Genomic DNA, 22,870 nt, shown 5'->3' with positions numbered 1-22,870 from the left:
CTGGAGCCATCTTGTCGTGTGTCCCCCAGCACTGTCGGGACCTCAGCACCCCCCCCCCCCCCAGTCCCCGATTACTCTGGGCCTCTCTCCCCGTGGTTAGATCAGCTCCCCAGGCCTCGCCTGCTGGGCCGTCTCCTCTCTCTGCCCGCCCGCCGCGGTCTCTCTCTGCCACCCCCGTTCCCCCCCCCGCTCAGGGCCGCAGTGGTTGGGGCTGAGTGACCGTTGGGCGCCCTCACGGGGAGCTGATGGGGGGGGGGGGGGGGGCGCGGGGTGGTTTCTCCCTCTGGGGAGCTGTGGTGAGGGGCACCTGCACCTCCTGATTGGCCGCGTGCCTCGCGCCCCCGCTTCCCATTGGCCTAGTGAGGGGAGGGGGGCGTCGCACCCCCTCCTCGGATTGGCTGGCGTTGAGGGCAGAGGGTATATGAAGGGGAGCAGGGGTGAGGGGTGCTTGCAGTGTGGGCTGAGGGGTGAAGGGAGGGTGCTGGCCCTATGGGCTCCTGTCCTAAGGGCGGCCTGTGGGGCAGCAATGGCGGCCTTGGGGGGCTTGGTGTGGAGGGAAGGAACACCTTTCCCCGCCTCATTGAGGTGCTAGGGTGCGGCTGGCGTGGAGAGAGCTCATGCACAGGCAGCTGCCTGAGGTGGCTTCATCCATCGAGGGCCTGAGGGAAGCACGAGGCCCCATGTATGAGCAGGAGCGGCAAGTGGAAGCTGTGGTGTTGGTCGCTAATGTGGGTGCCAGCGGTTGTGGTTCCTGCTGCCAAGTAACGCCTGTTCTTTGTGGGATATGGTTGTAACGTGTGGCTGTTTGGGCCTGGAGAGCTCTTGGTACCTACATTTTGGTGTTGAGCTGCCGTTTCTCTCCTCCTGTACCACAGTGGCATTAATTTGTTAATGGGAGCTTGTTAAAATGAGGTCCTGGTGGTCTGTCCTTCAGAACTACTCATCCTAAAGGGACAATCTGCCCTTGATAGGGCCTGCATGTAAGAGACGGTCTGAGCTATGCACGTGCACCTCTTCCCTCTCAGCTGCTCACTGCAGAGGCTCTCGTCAACTATAGATCAACTATATGGATCAACTATATAGATCAATATATAGATCAACTATAGATCAAAGTTAAGAACCGGGTTTAGGCTGCTGAGTTTCACAGTCCCAAGAGTGAAATGAATGGTCAGGGTCTGGTATCTGTGCACCAGCCCCTAGTGTGTTACCATGGATCTGTGATGCTTACAGGCAAAATAAGTATCTACGATACCTATTGATGCTTGTCTTCCAGCGTCTCAGTGGGAGTAGAGACCACTTCCTTCTGTGACATTCTGAATAACTCAGTTATGTTGTCCCCTTTCCATTGGTTTCTTTGGCAGATGAAATGCTGATGAATCACCAGCTGATTTTACAAGAACTTTTGTGGAAATAAACTAGTCGGCAATCTCAAGCCTTCTAACGCCTTCGTTTCTAGGGTGTATTTCTCTGGTCAGTCCTTAAATGGAGAACTCGTGTCCCAGATTGTGATGCTTTTTGGCACCTTACTATGTTCATACTTGTTTTGCGTGTTAGGTGGTTAATATGAAGCTTTATTACCCTGTTACAAGATGAGATACCAATGTAATTGGTGGTGTTATTAATTATTGTTGTTGTTACTCTCTGTTGGAATAATTGACTCTTTTATAGAGAGAAGTGGCTATGTGGCATTGCTTGCTCTGCTTTGGTGCCCTTATTACTAATAGGAATTCCCTCTGCAGTCAGCAGCTACTTTTAAGTGTGTTTCTGCCCACCTGCAGCTGCTGTCAGCTGTGTAAACTGGATTTTAATTGACTTCTAAGTGTAGCTAATTGCAGGGGCTGTTTGAGTATTGTGAGCTTTGCTTTGACTTAAACAGGAGGTCAGGTCTGCTTGACACTTTTATTTCCTGCCGGTAAAACACAGCAGAAGTAGAAGGTGTGTTGTAGCCCTTAGCTGGTGTGTTATACATGAAGTCCCTGCCTGCTTTAATGTGCAGATAGCCTAATTTGTTCTCTGTGGTCTTTTGTACTTCAGAGAAGCAACTCTCCTGAAGGACAAGTTGTTGGGTTTTAAGTGCAGAACCCAGGTATAGTTGTCTTTTGAACTTTGAGGGGTGATTTAATTCAGAGGGGAGATGGATGAGGGAGTGAAGAAACAGCACTGTATGCTTATAGAAAGGGCAACAACCTCTTCCTCTGATTGATGCTAGCTTTGGGGAGAGTTGCCTGAGCAGGAGAAGGGATGGGAGACAAGAAGATGACCAGGAGATGCTGGAGGGGAATGGTGTGGTGGTACAGTTTGGTTTTCTTTCAGTAAAACCTGAAAGTGCCTTGAAGGTTTTGAGCACAGATTTTGATGCAGACCTTGGTTTTTTTTCCTTTTTGTGGTCATGTTGTACTTAAACATATGTTTTCTCTCATTTCTCGCTTTGTCAGACCTCACTATCATTTATAAACCAAACCAATGAAGTAGATAGGGTCACTGCCTCGAGCAGCTGGAGCCTGACACTTGCGCTGTGTGACAGTAACAGGCGATGGGACCTCACAGTATGAACCATGTGAAGAACATGGGCACACATGAAGGGTGGATGGAATTAGTCACTGGAGTGGGTATTTAGATGTGGAGCAAGTGGGAAGAGAGGTGGTTTGCAGACCATGTGCATATACAGAAATGTAATTGATGTGTTTCTTTGCCCACTCAGAAGACGAAGAAGAAATGCTTCCTCATACAAGAATTAGGGTTCAGCAGGGATGTCCTTAGAGCAGGAACCACATCTCCAAGTCGTCCTGTGGCATGTCCCCATGGTTATCGCTCCTCTTGGGGCTCACCTGGAATCCCTGATTCTCTCCTATCTTTTGTGGTAGACATTCCCCTGCTTCCCTGGTACTTTGTGAGTTACGTGTTGAGCTGCCCCTGCAGTGCTTGGCTACTGTCCCTTAAGGAAAAGGACAGTGACACATGTTGGACACTGTAGCAGAGGACTGGCCTTGAAAGATGGAAGAGATCTCTTCCAGCTCACTGTTGCTTTGAGGCTGGATGTGCCATAGGGATATATATAGCTTTATTATGCACAATTTGAGTAGAGAGTGAGTTTCTGTTTGACTGTTTTTTATACAACTAAATATATTGAAGCCATTTTGCCTCTTGTGGGAATAAATAATCCTTGCTGGCTTAGTCCTATGTACGATATCCATTTTGAAAAAGCCATAAATACTGTGGTTCTGTATTACCTGATTGTGAGCATTGAGCCAAAATGCACCAGAGCCAGAGTTCCTTGAAACAAGATGTGCTTTTGATGGATGGGAATGCAGAGGAGGAGACGGTAGTCGTGACTCAGTCCTCAATGAGGTTAGAAACCTTCTTGCTGCAATGGAAGCTGCTCTTGCCAGCGGATCTCAAGAAAGGACTCTGCCTTCTAGGCAAGCTGGGTAATTCACTTAAGTGTGGGACAGAGCTTTTTACAGCCACATGTGATGTTCCTTTGGAGCATAATAAATCCTTTTCATATTAAGGAAGACCCATAGTCGTAAAACCCCCTTTTGTAAAAGTCTTGCATATGGGGGGTGGTGGAAAAGAGTGCTCAGTGAGCACAGTACTTAAAGGATTAAGCTAATAGCCCCTGCTATTACTGCTGCAGGGAACCCCAGCCTATCTGCAAGCCTCTTAGACTGGGGAGTAAATCACATTAGCTGTTTTACACATGGTGGATTCTCATTTGAGATACTGCAGTGGCTTCGTGGCTCCCTGAGTCGGGAAGCAGATTTTTCCCCTTGCCCAGCTTTAATATTTCCCCATTCTTCTCACTCGAGAGAAGGGACAGAAATGGATGTTGGTGACTTGGGTGCTTTCTCAGCAGCATGTCCTTACACCAGTGGCAAATGAAGTCGCCAGGGGTTTTGGCTGTGTATTTTGTGTAGTCCCAGCACTGACAGCATTCATATCATTAATAGCCAAGAAAATATGGTTGCTGTTCATATTTATCCTTTGGGGTAGTGCTTTTGGGTGAATTTCAGAGCTGAGCCTTCCTTTGAAGCACCGTTTGAGCTGACTATATTCATGTAGTTCAGGAACTTGTGCCACATAAATGACTCTGCTATTACTGGAGGTTTGCTCTTAAAACACGATTTGCTCCTATTCCTCAGTGTTAGGGGTCCTGGGTGCACCCATGAGGTGATGTTCCATGGGTGCTGGTTTAGCAATCCACCTTCAGCGAAACCAACATGCTGCAGGGACAGGAGAGAGGGGTTAGAGAGTATCATGGTGGTGGAAAGGAGTTTTCAAATGAGGTTTCCAAGATGATGAACTGTTCAATGACACAAATGCACTTTCCAGGCATAAGGAGCTGCTTCACTGGTGATGAGATAGTTTGGAGCACCCATGGGTGCTGTCTCAGAGCTCCAGCAAACACAAGTCACAATGAGTTTATCTTCTACTGGAGTTTTAAACTGATGGGAGCCTTGCAGGTTCTTGAGTCATGATATATAATGTAGTTATATATATACACACATATACATATATATATATGTGTATATATAGTGACACAGCGTCCTGTCATTACCTCACCACTCTGACGTACTAGAGTGATACTGGGCTATATTTACCCCTATTACCATTTCAGCTTGTGTCATCATGCAGCATGGACTGGGTGAAGCATGCCTGCTAGTTTGGGCAGGAAAATGCCATCTTCCCAGTTTAAATCCTTAAAATCCCAAGGCACTGTGGCTGTCGGTGTCACAGCTGCAGTGAAAACTGAGAGGGGGATTTAAAGAAGAAAAGACCATGCAGGATTCATGGGGAAGAGCATCCTCTGAAGGAGTAGGGAGCAAAGTGATTTTGGTTGGAAAATGGACTCAGGTGCTTGTGTTTCCTGGAAGCTTTGGTGTCAGTTCCTTTTTGACCAGTTTTTCAGCTCCTGACATTAACGTGTTTCACCATTGCCTTTCCTACCAGCTAAATTCCAACACTGGTTCCTGCCTCATGCCCTCTTCATTGCCTGGCCTTGGGACCTCTCTGGGATGTGGCCTGTCTCCTCTTGCACTGACTCCTCACTTGACACATCCACGTTCCCATGTTTTCTGTGTGTCCCCTCATCCTCTTCTAGGCAAAAAAAAAAGCTGTTTTCCTTTGCTTTTTCCTGTCATAAAAGCTGGGGCTTGGAGCAGCCTGGTCTAGTGTGAGGTGTCCCTGCCTATGGCAGGGGGTTGGAATTGGATGGTTTTAAGGTCCTTTCCAGCCCAAGCCATTCTGTGATTCTGTGATGGACCTGATGAGAATTCATGGACTTCCAGCCTTTGGTAGGAGCCCATCCCAGAGGCAGATCTTAAGATGTATTTTGAAGTACAGAAGTTGGAAGCAGCAGGAAATGCTGCAGCTCCTGATATTGTCTGATGGTTGCTGCTACACAATTGCCTGGGCTGAGAGTATGTATTTCCATTTCTGTGAAGAACAGCAATAGCAGAACCATTTTTAGACACTGCGCCACTGAATTTGGCTCAACCTTGCTTTTTTTCCCCTCAGATTTGACACTAGCACTTCTAGAACCATGGCAAAACTTGAAGTGACTGTTTTCTGTTTTCTCTTCCACTTTTTGGTACTATTATTTTGGCAAATATGAATCTCAGTGCCCAGTTTTGTCTATGAAAGACCTGTCTGAACCCTTCAGTCTCCTTTCCACTCAGATTGTAAGTTCTTTGTGCCAAAATGAGTCTGCAGGAGTGAGTCATCATCTTCCTTTAGCCCTTGTGGGGAAGGGCAGCCAAAAACCCTACCTGTTGCACTGTGTGGAATTAGCCAGAATTGTGCCTTTCCTCTTCATCACTGCTTAATTTAATTATGTTCTTATTAACAGGATAATTACAGTTAAAAAAACCCAAACTTGAAGCATTTATTAAGCATTTATTTTAATGTTTCTAAGCAATTGATTCAATGACTGACTATTCTTAGTGCCATTACCTGACTTGGCTCTTGATTAATAACGATAGTGAATGAAAAGAGCTGTTTGGGTTAAGCCAGAGAAAGCGTATCACCAGGGTAAGGCATTTCATTTATATTAGAAGGTGTCCAGATTGCTTTACTGAGCTACAAACTGTTTCACGCAACAGTTGTAGACCCCTCGGTAATCTTATAGCTGGTAAAATGAGGGATGAAGTCCAGTAAAAACACTAGAATTAGGTACGAGAAATCTCCTTCATTATTAATCCTTATTAACAAGTGGATTTGAGTATATAGGGATGGATGTTTATAGATCAGAGCTTGTGCATGCTAACTAACTTGGAAGTGGCCCTGGTTTTCAGCACTTGGTTTTCATGGCTCCCCATTGTTTGCTGCAGTTAATGTTTCATATGTCTGTCTTCCTTTTCTCCTCAGTGCTTTTTTCTGCATGCTTCTATCAAGCAATATCAATGGATTTCTGTTCTTTTACCCCTGTAACAGCTTAGGGGTCTGATGGGAAGTCAGAGCTGCTCCTCAACCTCTGTTTGTGGCTGACTGTACTGTGTTGCTCTGCATGAGACAGCCAATGTGAGGCTCTAGTCACCAATAACACCATTAGATGCTGTCTAGCGTTGCCCATCAGTATCTTTCCCATGGGTGTTTTGTGCATGTGTGGAAGAAATGTGATGTTTTGATATTTATTTCCCCTACCACTCAGTTCAGTGATGTTAACCTGAGCCTTTGCTGTACCGTTGATTTCTGTTGTGACCAGCGGTACAGTCAGTGCTGGGGTCTGTTACACTTATCCCTTGCTGGCAGGATCAGCAGAAGGCAGAAAGTGCAACCTGCTTTCTTTTTTATCCTCCTTATCTTATTTTAGTTGGGCAATGACAAGCCAACTGCTGGCATTTAGGGGAATAAATCATACCTACAAGAACGTGCATTTAAAATGCAAATGAATGAAAGCATCAGCACGGAGCCTTCTGCTTGCGTCCTGCTGCCCAGACCAGGCACTTGGTAGAAAATCAAGTTGAAAAATGAAATGGGCTCAGCCTTGTGCTAATTCCTTCTGATTTAATATGACTTTTAGAGACCAAGGACTGAGAAGGTGCTGAGCCACTGACTAAATTCATCAGCAGAGCTGTAAATTACACTTGTGAGGTTCCCATTGGCAAATTGAGAGGCCCAAATAAAATGGGATAAAACCCAGCTTGGAAGTAATTTCTCAGTGTCTTTGGGCTCACATGAATTAGAGTTAAAGTTTTATTGTTCTTAAGAGTTGTCTGTTGTAACACTGCCTGAATACCAACTGGGGCAGCAGTGTTGTACAAGGGGAAAGCTGCCTGTGTGTGTAAACCCAGTTGGTTCTTGAGCAAAACTGAGAAACTGGTGATGCATGTCTGAACATAATGTTTTCTTGTTGGAAGCTGAAGGGTCTATTTCTTCATCATTTATTGATTTCAAGGCCTATAGGTGCCAGAAAGACCATGTGAAGAATATTCTGTGGCCAAGGAAATACGTGCAGGAGGAACTGAGTGTATTCTTTCAGTGCAGGAAGCATTCAGTGTAATCCTTCAGTGCAATTGTAGCAATGGTTCCCTTGTTTCCTCCTTAATAGGACGTAATAAGTATTATACAGCAGAACTTGAGCAATGTAAATGACAATGCACATGTGGTAGCTGATGGTAACAGCTCATACCTCTTGTTTTAATATCTCCATCTTCTTTCTTTCTCTTACAGCCATGTTACTGAAGATCACCTTGTCTTCTGGAAGCAGAAACACAGTGAACAGATGAACCTCTTCAGCCAGACATTCCTTCAATAGATCTCTCCCCTCATGGAGCACCACAGCAGGGAGGAGATGAACTCGAAAGAGGAAAGTCCTCAGGTGTGGGCTGACTCTGCTGAGCAGGAACAGAATAGTGCTCAGGTGAATTATGCCTTCCAGAACTCTTGGTTTCTGCTTGGGGTGGTGTTCCCATGCAACCCTTTATCAGAGTCTGGGAACTCTGCTTTTGTTTGGGGAGAAATCACACCTGTCTGGTGATTTTGAATTCAAGTGAGCAGTGCACACTACAGTAGTGGATGGAAAGACATCTGAAACAAGCTGAACATTGTGGCTATACAAGTTTCAGTGGCCAAATAGATGTACAACCATGTGGGCAAGAGAAAGGCTGTCCAGACTAATGAATATTAACCAGATCTGTGGTCTGTGGCAGCCCATTTTGATGGCATCAGTCGAATCAGTTGGAATTGTGGGTGGACCTTGGGGAAAGTAAGATGAATAACTCATTCCAGTCAGACATCTGGGTAGTGAGGAAGGGAGAAATGTTAATTGTGAGTGACTAATACAGTCAGATTCTGATGTGTGCAGCTCGTTGCTCTGACAAAATGCAGCTGGGAGTTTCTGGAAGGCTGTAAATTGATTTATTCTTCTGAATATGTTATGAAGAGGATGCTGCATGTTGTGGTTGCCCCACAGGCTGAGAAATTCTGCCTCTCCTGGTGATTTCCAGCTTGGAAATTTGCAAGGAAAGGCACTTTTCAATGGGCTGTGTTCTGTTATCTCTACAATGGGATAATCATGCTGTTGTTTGCATGTGGCAGTTAGAAGGCTTAATTAGTATTTGCAGAGTGCTCTCCAAATGAGAAATGCTCCCTGCATCCTTACTGCAATGCTTGTATGAGGATTTATTGTACAGAATCAGCACTTAGCACCCATGGGGGAGCGCCAGGTGTCTTCTGAAACATAAGCTACAAGGTGAAGTAAAGTAAATCAAGTATGTAGCTGTTGCATCGTTTTATGTGCAAACATTTTATATGAGGATGAATATGGAGACTAAAACAAGGCTTCCTGCTAACCGTTCTATTTTTACTGTGTGCTGAACAAGGTTTTCAGTGTGTTAAGGGTGTCAAAAGATAACCATGTTCCCCTTGCCATTGGAACTAAGTATTCTAGTTTGTTCAAGGTAGGCCATTATCATCATTTATGGTCATAATGAACTTGTTTGGATTTAAACTGCTGGCCTGGACATAACTTGTTCCATGCCCTTGGAATTGTTGCTTGATGCTTTCATTTCTATGTTTCTCTGTTTAAATGGTTGAATTTTCTCCTGGTGCTGCATGTACACACTACAGAGAAGCAATCTAACATATGCTATTGCTGCCTCATGATAGGTGCAATGCTATTACTTGAAGTAGTATCGAAGTTATAGGTTTTCTTAGCCATTCATCAAGCAGAACAAATTCACTCCCAACTACAGAACTAGATGGATGCAGTCATTATCATAAATCCAGAAAGGACTATGAGAGTAAAGGGAAACAATATACCAATAAATTCCATATATACCCCAGTTCAAATATGAACTTGCTTTCTCTTGGGAATCTTCAGAGCATCATGCAAGAGTTGAGGATGGGTAGGTGCCTTTTATACCGGTTATGCCTTGAGTTACAATGCAGAGTAGAACCAGAATATGGTGATAGTTTATGTCTGGATTTCTATGTTGTTACCATAATTTAATGAGATTTTAAGTGTGTATTGCAGAATCCCGGGCTGGTTTTGGTTGGAAGGAACCTTAAAGCTCATCCAGTTCCAACCCCCTGCCATGGGCAGGGACACCTTCCACTAGAGCAGCTTGCTCCAAGTCCCTGTGTCCAACCTGGCCTTGAACACTGCCAGGGACGGGGCAGCCACAGCTTCTCTGGACACCCTGTGCCAGTGTCTCAGCACCCTCACAGGGTTCTTCCTTATATCCAACCGAAATCTCCCCTGTTTCAGTTTGAACCCATCACCCCTTGTCCTATCACTGCAGTCCCTGATGCAGAGCCCCGCTCCAGCATCCTTGTAGCCCCCTTCAGACACTGGAAGCTGCTATGAGGTCTCCATGCAGCTTCTCTTCTCCAGGCTGAACAGCCCCAATGTTCTTAGCCTGTCTTCATATGGGAGGTGCTCCAGGCCCTGATCATCCTTGTGGCCTCATTCGGACTTGCTCCAGCAGCTCCATGTCCTTCTGATGCTGAGGACACCAGAAGTGCACACAGTGCTGCAGGTGGGGTCTCATGAGAGCAGAGGGGCAGAATCACCTCCTTCAGTCTTCTGCTTACGCTCCTTTTGATGCAGCCCAGTGTGTGTAGGTATTCTCTGTCCTTGTGTTGCTTCCCATAGGCCTACATTTGAGTTTCAAGACAGTATGTGTTCTTTGTTGCAGGTGCACTTTGTCCCTGAGGGGGGAACAGTGGCACAGATCGTGTACAGCGATGAGCAGGACCGTCCTTCGCAGCAGGTTGTCTACACGGCGGATGGCACCTCCTACACCTCTGTGGACACCTCTGAGCACACCCTGGTTTACATCCACCCCGTGGAAGCTACGCAGGCATGTGTGGTTCTGAGCACACCCTGTTTTGGCACCTAGGAAACAAGCTGGTTTGAGATGGAAGCTGGTTACCAGCCAAGTGGTAGGACTGAGAAATAGCAGGCAGTTCCTCTTTGCGCTTTTATCTGCCCGTTGTTGAACAGGGACTTTGTGTTGTTCATTTGTCTCATGTGCAAATGTGGGAATCAAAGGATGTTGAGGCCATGAATTATGAAATGCTGATTATTTCACTGAAGGTGGATGAGATTATAATGAGCTCAAAGGTGTTTTCCAAAAGACAGATAATCTCTCCAGAAACTCTGCCTCTGTTGTATTGAGTACAAAGCTAAGAGCAATCTGTGTGTCTTCTGGAGGAGTCCTTGTTTTGCATAGTACAGTTCTCATAATTGACAGTTACAGTGACAGTCGTGTCTTTGCAGAGGATCTCGGTGTATTCAGTCTCATTTTGTAGAATTAGCTTCAGGGATATTGTTGATTTTATAGACTTACAATTATGAAGAGGAAAAAGATTCTATCAAACAGCTTTTATTCTCTGTCAGTACACGTTTATGGGGAGTTAATATAGTACCTCCGTGCACAGATAGCACAAGAGGAACAGGCATGCTTTGTCAAGAATGTTTTATAATGGCTTGGCTGACATTATTATTAGCAGTGCTATAGAGTGCATGTACTTGACACCCACAGTGACACTGGCATAACCTTGTGTGCTGTGGTCTCACTCTTGCACAGTTCTTAGCTGTTCCATTAGAACAAAGAGGTGTAGTATTAAGACATTATCATGCAACTGAGATGAAATTCTCAAAGCCCTAATGGAATTGGTGTAATGCCATGCTGTATTTGGTTGGAGCCAGACTGCCACCAGCTCAGATATCTCGAGTTTTAGTCAAGTAAGCAAGGCTGGCTTCTGTCAGTACTTAGTTTTCATGTAAGTCTTGCTTTTCCAAGGGGGAAGCCCTCCCATCAGGGCTGTTCTTGCAGGCTACTGTAAGAATATTGGAGCTAGCGTGTCTTCTGTGAAATGAAAAAGAGCCGACATCCTGGCTTGATGAAATTCACATGTAGGATATGCCTGATAATTCCTCAGAAGAAGGCACGCAGAAGTCTTGTGAATTTGCAGGAGATAAATCTTAAGGGTTATCTTCTGTCCTGCCCTCAAGTATTACGTAGTTTTCATGCGGCTATTGAATTTCATCCTGTAGACTTTATCAAACCAACACTTGACAAAGTGACTTCTGTATTAAAAAGAGAAGAAAAGCTCCCATGAGGCACTCCAGTATATGGGTGAAAAGTGCCACTTCAGTATGGTATCACGTTTTAAACCACCTAAGTTTAGCTGAATTTCTGTGTGCTTGGGTAAGTTGAACTAATCTGCTGTGCTAACAGACACATTAGCAGAGGATGAAGTGGGGCTGATTTCTGGGTGGCAGGGTAGCTGTGGTGTGAGTTGGGAGTGGGCAGCCCCCAGGCTGGTTTGATAAGCCTTTTTCACTTTGTCTAGACTCTGTTTACAGATCCCTCCCAAGTGGCTTATGTCCAACAGGATGCCACCACCCAGCAGGTAAGGAAGAGACATGAATTTTCTTGGGCCTGAGCTGTTAAGGAGACTATTGCTGGAGGTGGAGAGATGTTGCTGTGGTGCTAGAGCTCAATATAAGCTAGCTCTGACCTTGTCAAATGGCAGTCTTCAGTTGTGTGCTGTCATCTCAACATGAAGGGCAAAAAGCTTATGATAAGAAGCTGCTGTGCATGAATGACAAAAGAGAGTTTGAGTTTACTCTTCTTAATTCATGTTCAACAAAAATACTTATTTTACTGCTCCAGATAGATTGCAAAATCTTTCACCAGTGTCCCTTTAAGTCAACAAGCTGATGTGGCTGATTTATTTTAGTGTGTCCTTCTGGAAAGACCGGCTTTGCAGCTGGCCTCATCCAGATTCTCATCCAAATGCTTTTTAAATCCAGAAGAGGCTCTCAAGGGATAGCAACTTTGGATCCAATTCTACATTTACTAAAAACTTCCCAGGAAATTAAGTGCAAATCCTGCAGAAGTTTATTACTGACTCCCTTTTCTTCCCAGGGCATCCCGGGTTTGAGGCATGTGCTGGTGTAAAGGGGACTAGGGCCAGAATGAAACTGGAACCTGTGTTTCCTTTCTCATCCATCACAATGGGAAGGTTTTATTGTTAACTTTTACTAGTATCTTTAGGGACTGTGTCGTGGTAATCAGGTAGAGGTGCTTTCAGATCTAGACCTCTAGTTCCAATTCCCTGCTTGTCATAGAGACTTAAAACCCTTGCTGCTTGCCGCGTCTTTAATGGCACATGTCAATGGAGTCATGGCTAAAGCTATAGTTTAAATACATCTTTATTGACAGTCTTGGGGCAGAGTGCAGGATTGAATGTGCACTGAAAGCCAATTCTCTTGCTAGGAAAAGTCCTTTTAAATCGTTGAGGAAATGAGTGACCCAATAAAGATGCTACCCGTTTTCTTCCAGTTCTCTGGAGGAGTCTAGAATGTATTTTGCCACATCACCTTCCTTGCATGAAGAAGCCAGAAAATCCTATCGAGTTGTCTCAAAGCTCATTGAACAAATACAGGATCTAATTAAAAGTAGACATTATTTCTATGTGCAGTGTGAGTGACACTGCAACGGATGTGTGCTTTTAGTACCCTGTGTAGAGTATCAAGGGCATGAGCACTTGTCTGTCTGTCCTCAGCCTCTCCTCCCTTTTGATGCTGTCTGATGGCAGCCCCAGCAGACCTATTCATTGCTGGCAAGTGGTTGGTCCCTCACGGTGCCAGCTCCTGCCTTTGCAGGTGTTTTAACATTGGCATTTCATGTGGGACATCCCTGCACTGACAACAGGTTAAAATAGGAATTGAAGCTCCACTTATCTTTCAGAAGAAACTTCATCTTGAAAAGAAACTGGGAGGTTTTAAATCTCATGCCTGTATTTCCTGCACTGATGGAAGTAGAAGTCAGAATGTGTTTGAAGTGTGATTAGTAGTAGGAAATCCTAATAGGAGGTATAGACACAAGCACCTCTCATTGCTGGAGGTGCCATTGAATACTGATGCTTTTCCTGTTGCCACTTGGCCTCAGAGATAGCAGCACCAGGCAGCTTGGTTCAGCTTTCCTGCTCGCTGGCCCTGAAGTCTTTTTCCTGTAGTCTGTGTACTGTTTCGTGAATTACTCTGAACAAAACATCAAGATTTGAAGTTTCAAGGCTGTCTGCTTATGTTGTAGATGTTCTTGTCTGCTCCTCCACTGTTGGCACAACTTGTGTTCTCACTTTTATCTGTATTTGTTAAACACTCTGTGCAGAGGCTTTAATTTTAGCATAAAAGCTGCTTAATAGTCAGAGGCACAAACCAGAAGCTACATGATGTCAGCTGCAGAGGATGAGAAATCATGCGAGATAATGGTGCAAATTCCTGTGTAGATAAGCAGGAAACAAAAGGCAGGAAAGGTGATTCTTAGGATCTTAACTCTGCTTTGTTTTTTAGCAGAATGAATGGGAATGCTGTGGGAGTATGCATTATTTTTGTGTAGTAACAAAACTGGGGATGGCAACAACCAAAAATGTGCAGTGTGACCAGATAATGCAAGGAAAAGGATCATTGTTGGAATGCTCGTGGGTGTTTGATCTTCCAGTGGGGTCAATAGACCATCTTGTTTTCAGAATGGATCTTGTTTGCTAGAGAAAAAGAAAGGTGCAAAGAGGAGATGCTGCTTTTTCCTTACCTTTTCCCTTAAAAAAAAGAAGGTAAATTTAGACATAGAAGAGAAAAAGACCTCAAATCTCTGGTTTGACCAAGAGCTAAAGAGCTTCTCACATCTTGTCTTAGTGCAGTTTGAACCCAGGCTGAGTAGGACCTTAATCTAAGGCCAGAAGTGGGAGATGGGCAATTCCAAAGTTGCAGAATCTCGAGTGAGTTTTGAAGCTTTTCCCTTTGTCCCCAGATCTGCAGGTTTTGTCCAAGTCCATCATCTCTACTTACTAAAGAAAACCATGACAATGCTGCAGTTTTTGACCTAGTGTAGGACTCCAGGGAGCTTTGCATGCAGGGCATGATGGAAATGCTGCAGTGCTAAACTGAGTGCCTATGATTTTAGGTAACTGTGCTCTTGCCTGCTGCTGCTCAGAGCATGAATCCCACCAACCTGTCCGTGCTCGGCAGCGTTGCTGAATCCCCCCAGCAAATGGCTCTGGAGCAGGGTCCTCAAGCAGATAGAGTAAGTTGCCAGGCACCCTTTTCTTCTCAATGTACACCAATGTCATTGCTCCATTGTCTCAGGTGATGGAACGTGTCTGTGATCCGGGAGGAGATGGGAGAAAGCTGGAGCACAAATTGGTGCTGTCTTTCAGCATGTGTGTGCGGTTCCTGCAGGAGAGCAGCCTTCCAGTATCTGAAGGGGGCTTCAAGGATACTGGAGAGGGACTCTTCATCAGGAACTGTAGTGATAGGACAAGGGGTGATGATGGGTTTAAACTGAAAGAGAGGCAGTACAGGCTGGATGTAAGGAAGAAGCTCTTCCCTGTGAGGGTGCTGAGGCACTGGCACAGGGTGCCCAGAGAAGCTGTGGCTGCCCCATCCCTGGCAGTGTTCAAGGCCAGGTTGGACACAGGGGCTTGGAGCAAGTTGCTCCAGTGGAAGGTGTCCCTGCCCATGGCAGGAGGTTGGAACTGGATGATCTTAAGGTCCTTTCCAACTCAAACCAGTCTATGATTCTATGTATTTAATATACGTAAAAACCTGTTCTACAGATTGTTCTGCCTTGGGCAGCCTCCTTAAAATACTCTTCTCAGCTTTGAAAGCCAAGTTAACAGGAGGTGTAATGCTGACTGTCACACAGGACCAACATCCATCGGGTCTCTTTGCCAGTCTTTGAGGCAGCTTTACTGTGTGTAGTATTTCTTGTTCTGTACCTGAGGAACCTGTGTGGGTGATAGAACATTCTGTGCAGTGCACTTCAATTAGTTTTGTCTCTTTTTGTAGGAGAAGAAAGGGATAAACTTTAAAATTAGGGAAAGAATAAAGTGCCCTCAACTGTCCACTACGTCCCCAAGTTTGTACCTAGACACTCTTGTATCTCATCCCTTATGATCTCTGAATGTGTGCTCTGGGGATTTGGTTTTGGTTGATTGTATGATAGAAAAAATCATGCGCTGAAGTGCAGGAATCTCACTTGTACAAAAGAAGTTAAATTACAGCTTTAGGCTCTAGATGATTGCCACAGAGCCTGGACTTGGTTTCTGTGAGGGCCCAGAGCTTCTTTGATTTCAGTTTCTTCTCCTGAGTAGTCAGTTCTTGACAGGGTAGAACCAGGTAGTGAGTGACCCAGAGCTGTCCTGAGTGATGCTGTGGGTAGCAGCGATGCAAAACATCCCTCAGCAATCATTTATCATGTCACTTCACTTTCCCTTGTCCTTCTTTCCATTCCCAAAGGAAGCAGAAAGGGTTAAACTAGCAAGAAGCTTCATTGGTTGTCTTTGTAAGAGAGTTTTCCTTCGTGATTCAGTTGTGACAGTTTGTGAATTCTTTCCTCCAGGCATCATTACCGGTGCATAACCAGGTGTTACCTCCTATGGAGGCAGTGGATGGTTCTGACCCTTTAGCCCCTCTGCAGAATCAAATGGGAAGGATGGAAACGAAAGAGGAAGATGATGAGGATGAAGATGAGGATGAAGAGGGGGAAGACACTGACATGGATGAATGGGATCCAGATCCACCTCGACCCTTTGATCCCAACGATTTGTGTAAGCATTGGAAGTATTGTGTAGTGTGTTAGTTGCCCTCCTCTTACTTCTTTTTCCTCTGTCTACTAAAAATCATTCTGATTTTAGCAGTAATAAGTAAATTCCTTGATACCCAGAGATGTAGGCTCAAATTGAGGTGCTTTACTGCAAAAACAAGGTTCTGTCTCAGGTGGAGCCTCTGAGCTGCTTTATTCTTCCTTTTGGAAGCAGCTGCCCTCTCTAATGCTTTAAGATGTAGACAGACTATTGGAATACATGATCCCACAGCTGAGCTGAAGCTGTTTAAAACAAGATGAGGCTGTGCCTTCTGAGCTGAGTGTCTGCCTGACAGTCATGTCCTCTCTGACTTTGTGCTGTAGGGTGTGAAGAGTGTAATAACGCGCATCCTTCTGTGTGTCCAAAACACGGACCATTGCATCCAATCCCAAACAGGCCTGTGCTGACCAGGGCGAGAGCCAGCCTTCCCTTGGTGCTCTACATAGACAGGTTTTTGGGAGGTGTGTTCTCCAAAAGGAGGATCCCCAAACGCACACAGTTTGGACCTGTGGAAGGACCCCTTGTTAGACAAACGGAACTCAAAGACTGCTATATCCATTTGAAGGTAAGGCCATGTGGGCACGAGAGGAGAAGAGGGATCAGTTTGTGCGTAGACTTTGATTAGCATGAATTTGTCAGTCTGCCTTGATGAGTTACTTCACTAGAGATGTTGTTCTGATACTTCTGTCTCTGAATGTGACTTGGAAATACCCAGGCTTGAAATCTATTGTTATTCAGGAAGACACAATAATCATGGTGAGCAGTACTGTTATTCAGGAAGACACAATAATCATTCTAGCAGTATGGTGTTAACGGTGTATAGGATGTGTAACATGGAATGCTGTGAATCATTTTCACACAGGGTGAAGCAGCATCTGGGCATAAAAATAGCCCCATCTGAGGATGTTTTGCAGCCATTCTTTTGTGTCATGCTGTAACTTAAGTTAAAAGTACTTTATATTACCCTTTCCCTCCTCTCTCCCACAAAATACAGGGGAGGAGAGAGATTTTTCACCCCACTTTTATCCATTTATTTACTGGTTTCATTGTGGGAATTGGTTCTTTATCTGCTAGAGATGAAGTCTGCAGTCTTAAGAGCGCTGCTGTCTGATGGTCAGTGCCTGCCAAGCAAGTTGTGACCCCAGGCAGATCCAGTAACCCAGCCGATATTGAGCTGCAGCAGCACTGCTTCCAGCTTGAGTCAGGAAAGCAAAGAAGTGGATCTGGCAGTTAGCAACATTGGACAGCTGATGTCATATAACCTGCTAAAGCTAGAGCTTTTCATGCCTCATTTACAGCCACATGTCAAGTACTGTGGCTGATGCTTTTAATGAATGATTCTTGCCCTTGAAAGCTGTGGAAGGAGCCATCATGTCTCCTTGGCTAAATCTCTGCCTGTCTTTTAAGTGTTTTTCTAAATGCTGCCTGTTTCTGGATCCCTGTTAGCAGAGAGAAAGAAAATCAATGATGCCTTCATTGCTTTCCTAATGTAATAGTTGTATGGGCAACTCAAGTTCTTCTGAACCTGCTGCCAGGCAGTTACAGCCACATGTAATTGGCTTTTGCTACAGGTTTCTCTTGAGAAGGGGGACAGAAAAGACAGAGATTTGCAAGAGGACCTGTGGTTTGAACTTTCTAGCGAGGCACTTTGTAACTGGATGATGTTTGTGCGTCCAGCTCAAAACCATTTGGAGCAGAACCTGGTTGCGTATCAGTATGGCCACCACATTTACTACACCACCATTAAAAACGTGGAGCCCAAGCAGGAACTCAAGGTATGGCATTCCTCATTGTTTGGGGCTCATTTTTCTACTGATGAAATCAAATCTTAAAGGTTGCTGTTTAATAAGTGCATTTCCAAGTGCCAGTAATGGTTCTGTCCATAGTTTTAGGGCTTTTTTCTCTCAACAAGCACATGAATCAAACATCACTGAGGTCAGTGAGTAGTTAGTCAGTGACTTGTGGGTTTGACATGAGCTTTGGCTCAGGTATAAAATGTGGAAGTCTGAGATCAGTATGCACATGATTGGTTTGTCACTCTCATGCTTTTATACTGCAACTGTTTTGCTGCTGCAATCTAATTTTATTGCAGCAGTCTTATTGAGTTCTGGATGCCCTTTCCAGTTAGCCCTGGGTGCCCTTGACTTGTTTTCTGGTGCCTTAAGTGACTGTGGGCTCTCGCTTTCCCTGGCTTTCCTGGAGCTTTGGAAACTTTGCATGTGGAAACATGATAAAGGCTATTGTGACTTCCCTGTGAGTTACTTTCTGTTCCCTCTACAATGTGTTACTCTGAGTTCCAAGCAATGTGGCTGGCTCAGATGACCTTTGTCTTCAGCATCGTGTGGGGAACTGGGGGTAACCAAAACTCTTTGATATCAGGAAATGGCTTTTTCTTCCTCAGATCTTTTCTGGCACATTATTCTCAACCATATAACAAAATCCTGGGTTTTAACCAGGGCAAAAGCCTCCTTACACGCTTCTTTTTCTTAAGAGTAAGGTTCCTTTTGGTTTCTCTGGCATCAGTCCTTAATTTGTTTAAGCTGAATCACTAGAAACCTTGTTAATCCATTTGAAGTGCATCCAAACATCATTTTCTCAAGTTTTTAAATCAATTGGAAATCAGACTTTAATGAGATGTGCACAGACCTGCATGCAGCAGCAGCATTTTTCTTCCTTTATGTGTAAGTAGTGTCTTTTAGGGTAAAATTGGTTTGAGAATTGAATGATCCAGGCTCTGTGATGTGTTCTCCTCCCCACGTAGGGCTATAATTTATGTCCAAAGATGAGGAGGACCAGTTAAAGTTGAGAACTTGTGTATTGCATGACACGTGTAGGAGCTCCAAGGCTTTCTTCTTACCCAGCTAGTGAGATTCCTGCCAAGTAACACACACCTTTATGGGAGTTAGAAATGCCACTGACTGCTGCTATGTGGCCTACTACAAGTTTAAACTTGCCCAGATTTTTCATGCTGAGTCTGTTCATGCCTTCTTGCAGAAATCTCTTCTGAAACGGGACCTTTTTAATCAAACAGTAAGGTGAAAATGACAAATGGTGCAAGAAATCTCAGCTAAAAGTGAACATCTGATTTTTAGGCTCTAATAAAGTTTGTCTCTCTGGTTCTCCCTGCTGAAAGCATCCGAAATCCCTTGTATACTGAAGGTGGGTCCATCCTCCTGCAGCCTGGCAGATCTTTGTTTTGGGAAGCAGGACCATCCTGAGCCAATCCTTCAGAAGTTCAGGCACATTTGAAATGAGTCTCTGTGGATGGTGCTGCCTGTTTTCTATGGAGGGAAAGCAGGAAAGAAATGGACATTATTTTCCTATTACTCGTGTTCCACCAAGGACCAGCACTTGGGTGACACCCATCCTTTTCAATCATACACTTGGATCTGAAGAGATTAATCTTATCTCCTTTAGAGCTTCTGTTAGCCATGTGTGAGAAGAACATTCATATTAGGAGGCTGTACCTTAAAATTAAATGGATATGCCTTCTGAGCAAAGCTCTTTCATTCCTCAGTGGGGGCACATTGATCTCAACAGGCTTCATTATTGAGGATGAAAGGAGCGATGAGTTAGTGGTTGAGGCAAGTGAAGTAAACGCATTGCTTAAAACCCCCTTTCAAATGGATTCCCTCTAGTTCTGGTTCCATCTGAGCATTCTGTTATCATCTCTTCCTGCTGCAGGTGTGGTATGCTGCCTCTTATGCAGAGTTTGTGAACCAGAAGATCCACGACATATCTGAGGAGGAAAGGAAGGGTAACTTGGACTCTTCTCTTGGGTTTTGTTGTGTGACCGTGTTTGGGTGTTGTACTTCTCTGTTTCAAGTATACAGCTTGTGTAGTGCTCCCAAGTTTCTGTGAGGTTAAGAGAAGTTAAACCAGATCTTGATTGTGTTATTGGGGCTTATTTCTACTAACTCTTCTCATGCTAATATTACAATAACTTAACCTTTTGCCTCAGTTTCTGGGAAGCATTAGGTTGCTGTTGGAAAGAGCTATGTTTTCTCTGCTTGGTGCTTAATGTTGAGTCTCTCATAACCTGATTTAGGTTTAGATTGAGAGCTTCTTTTGACCTCCCCATACTTATGCCAGAGATCCAAACCTGTAGGTGCTTTTCCATGCAAAGGTAAATTTCAGAATCTCCCTGAGTTTTAAGCAGTGTTTATAGTCCATATGAACTGTCCCCAGTGACCTTTTTATGTTTCTATGATGAGCTGTGGTCGTGCCACAGTGCAGAGGGGATAAAAGCAAAGCTAAAGAGACCAGTGCTGTAGATACTCTGCAGTTTGTCTAACCTTCAGGGCAAAAGTATGGCTTAGGGAGAAAAGAAACCCCAACCAAATGAAGGAAGCATTTCATCGGTGGTGACTGAGATGCTGTTCCTGACCTTTCCCTTTGAACATAGTTCTCAGAGAGCAAGAGAAGAACTGGCCCTGTTACGAGTGCAATCGGCGCTTCATGAGCTCAGAGCAGCTCCAGCAGCACCTCAACTCCCACGATGAGAAGCTGGACTTCTTCAGCAGGTACTGAAAGCTTGAGCTTTGCCTCCCTATCACTCTGGTGTGTCCCCAAACTGGCAGAAAGCAGGGGTTTTGTCCTAGAGATCTTGCTGCCCAACCTGGGTGTGTGTGGGAGAACAGCTGAGCACCAGAAGGGAAGAGCATGGCACCAGGAAGCTGATTGCTGTAAGAGACTTTGCAATAGAAGCAGAGAAATAAACACCCCATTGAAACTGGTGACATGATTTTGGTTTGCTTTTGGGTTGTTTTGGCAGTGACTTCAAAAGCTGCAGTATGTCAGTACCACAATATTGGAATACATATGCTTCTTGGATGTGTGCAGCTACAGAGCTTGGAGAGCAAGGCTTGTAGTGCTTTGCCTCCTCATGGGGCTGGCAACATAGTTTATCCTGACCTATTCAAAGCTAAATCTACAAACATCCATCGGAGAACAGTAGATATTGGTGCCTTCCTTTTCCTGAAACTTAGCAAGTGGCTTCATTTTGGGCTGGTTTGACATAGAAAATAGTTCCCTTTCGTTTGGTGCCTGACATCAATGGCTGCATGCCTTTTTGGGGGAGGGATGTAACAGCTTCAGGTTTTAAACTGGTTTCCTTGTATTCCATCTAGCTGAAAATGCTTTCCAGCACACTGGAAGTAGGAGAGTTGCTATGGCACAGGACTTGCTAGAAGCCAGTAATCCTTTTGGTCACACAATTAATGAAATCAGTTGTAATGTGTTCTGGTTATTGAGTTGAATGATGCTGAGACAGAATGTGTGCAATGAGTGGAGACTCCAAATTCAACCTGTTTTGTCTCTAACCTGGAGTTCCATGTGTTCTGCAGAGCCAGAGGCCGAGGTCGTGGCCGAGGGAAGAGGAGGTTTGGACCAGGCAGACGCCCCGGGCGCCCTCCCAAATTCATGCGTATGGAAGTAACCAGTGAAAATGGGGAGAAGTGTGAAGAAGGAACACAGGTATATTTTAGGGGGTGGGAAGGAGGAAAAAATCATCACATAGGATGTAAACTTGGGGTATCAGTGCAAACGGGGGGTGTGCTTGGGACTTAGACCCAAGTAATTCTTGCTTTTCTAGCTGTGATTTTCTGCTTCCCTTCTGTAACAACTGTAAAATCACTCACATTTCTACAGCAGCTTTGAGCACTAAGCACGTAGCACTGAGGTGGGTTATTGCAGCACTTGAGCAGCATCACAAAAGTAATTTAGGCAGTAAAAGTGTAATGGGAATTTAGGTTTGTATTAGTCCTTTCTGGAACGTGAGGTCCCAGCCTGCTTTTAGAGCTGTTGCTGGTAGAATTACATCAGTTTGAGCTATGATTCTTCACGATGTTTGAATATTAACAAAAGAGGCTCCTGCAGGCGTGCTTCTTGCAAGGATTTCCTTTGCTTGTGGCTGTTGGTTTTATTCTGTAGGGACCTAGTATGATGCATTTAAGTCATATGCTCAGTTCTTGCTGACCATGCTTGGGTTACCACCAAGAGCTTTGCTGATAGGTGTCAGGAGGGCTTAGTGGCTCTGTTTTATGACTCAGCTGAAAGCTGCTATCTGAGAGGTAATTTTCCTCTGGCATCTTACTGGTTCATGGTTCAGTGCTGACTCAGAGGGAGGAATATCTACATTGCCTGTGAATGCCTGCCACTCATCTTCTGAGGCTGCAGCATTGCCCTAAATGCTGCATTACGTGCAGGCAGTTGGGAGATCACCCTCTCTGCAATCTGACATGACACAAGCCAGCTCCAGTTAGAGGAGTAAGCATAATGCTGTTCCTGAACTCTTTAACTACAGAGCCACAGGGTGCAGTCCTATGCTAATGTGTCTGAATGGCCTCTGGACCAGCAGTGCCTCGTGTCCTGCCAGCTTGGAGCCTGGCCCGGAGCTCATGTATGTCTGTACGCTCCAGTGGGGCTACACTTGTGTCCCAAGCCCTTGGAGGTTGGTCTGTCTCACTTAGGACTAGGCACAAGTTATCTGCCTGACAGCTTGAGACTTGGGATGCTGTGAGCACGGTTTAGGGTCAGTAACTGTGGGAACTAGCCCCCTAGAGCAGGACTGGACATTTGACTGGTGTATTGCTTTAAGTGTCTCATAGCTGGTAAGCATTTGTGGTTTACAACAGCTCTTCTCCTTCTAGCACATCCCTGTTTTTCTTCTCCCACATCTGTGTTTGTGCTTTGGTAGCACCAAAGCTGATATGATATACTTCTAGTGCTCCCTCTGCTGGCTTGGGCTTTTAAGTTGCCTTAGTTTGCA

At 44.9% G+C, this 22,870-nt stretch overlaps 1 protein-coding gene across 4 annotated transcripts in view; it reads left to right on the top strand.

The window, feature by feature from the left end:
* PRDM10 (PR/SET domain 10) overlaps positions 1 to 22,870 on the top strand; it is a 43,969-nt gene that overhangs the window by 520 nt on the left and 20,579 nt on the right. For 2 of the 4 annotated variants that reach the window (XM_065697162.1, XM_065697160.1), the window contains exons 2-11: positions 7,672 to 7,861; positions 10,140 to 10,304; positions 11,803 to 11,862; positions 14,421 to 14,540; positions 15,858 to 16,065; positions 16,425 to 16,666; positions 17,673 to 17,876; positions 19,786 to 19,858; positions 20,507 to 20,624; positions 21,447 to 21,576. In XM_065697162.1, the coding sequence (XP_065553234.1) occupies positions 7,769 to 7,861; positions 10,140 to 10,304; positions 11,803 to 11,862; positions 14,421 to 14,540; positions 15,858 to 16,065; positions 16,425 to 16,666; positions 17,673 to 17,876; positions 19,786 to 19,858; positions 20,507 to 20,624; positions 21,447 to 21,576 (1,413 nt within the window). In that variant the 5' untranslated portion in view covers positions 7,672 to 7,768. The remainder of the gene's footprint in view (positions 1 to 7,671; positions 7,862 to 10,139; positions 10,305 to 11,802; positions 11,863 to 14,420; positions 14,541 to 15,857; positions 16,066 to 16,424; positions 16,667 to 17,672; positions 17,877 to 19,785; positions 19,859 to 20,506; positions 20,625 to 21,446; positions 21,577 to 22,870) is intronic. The other 2 variants (XM_065697163.1, XM_065697164.1) reach the window with 2 other exon arrangements.

This window comes from Lathamus discolor, chromosome 17 (assembly GCF_037157495.1).
Source record: "Lathamus discolor isolate bLatDis1 chromosome 17, bLatDis1.hap1, whole genome shotgun sequence".
In the NCBI taxonomy this organism is placed as follows: Eukaryota; Metazoa; Chordata; class Aves; order Psittaciformes; family Psittacidae; genus Lathamus; species Lathamus discolor.
Note: the sequence above shows the minus strand (reverse complement) of the source record. Positions and strands in the feature narration are given on the sequence as shown.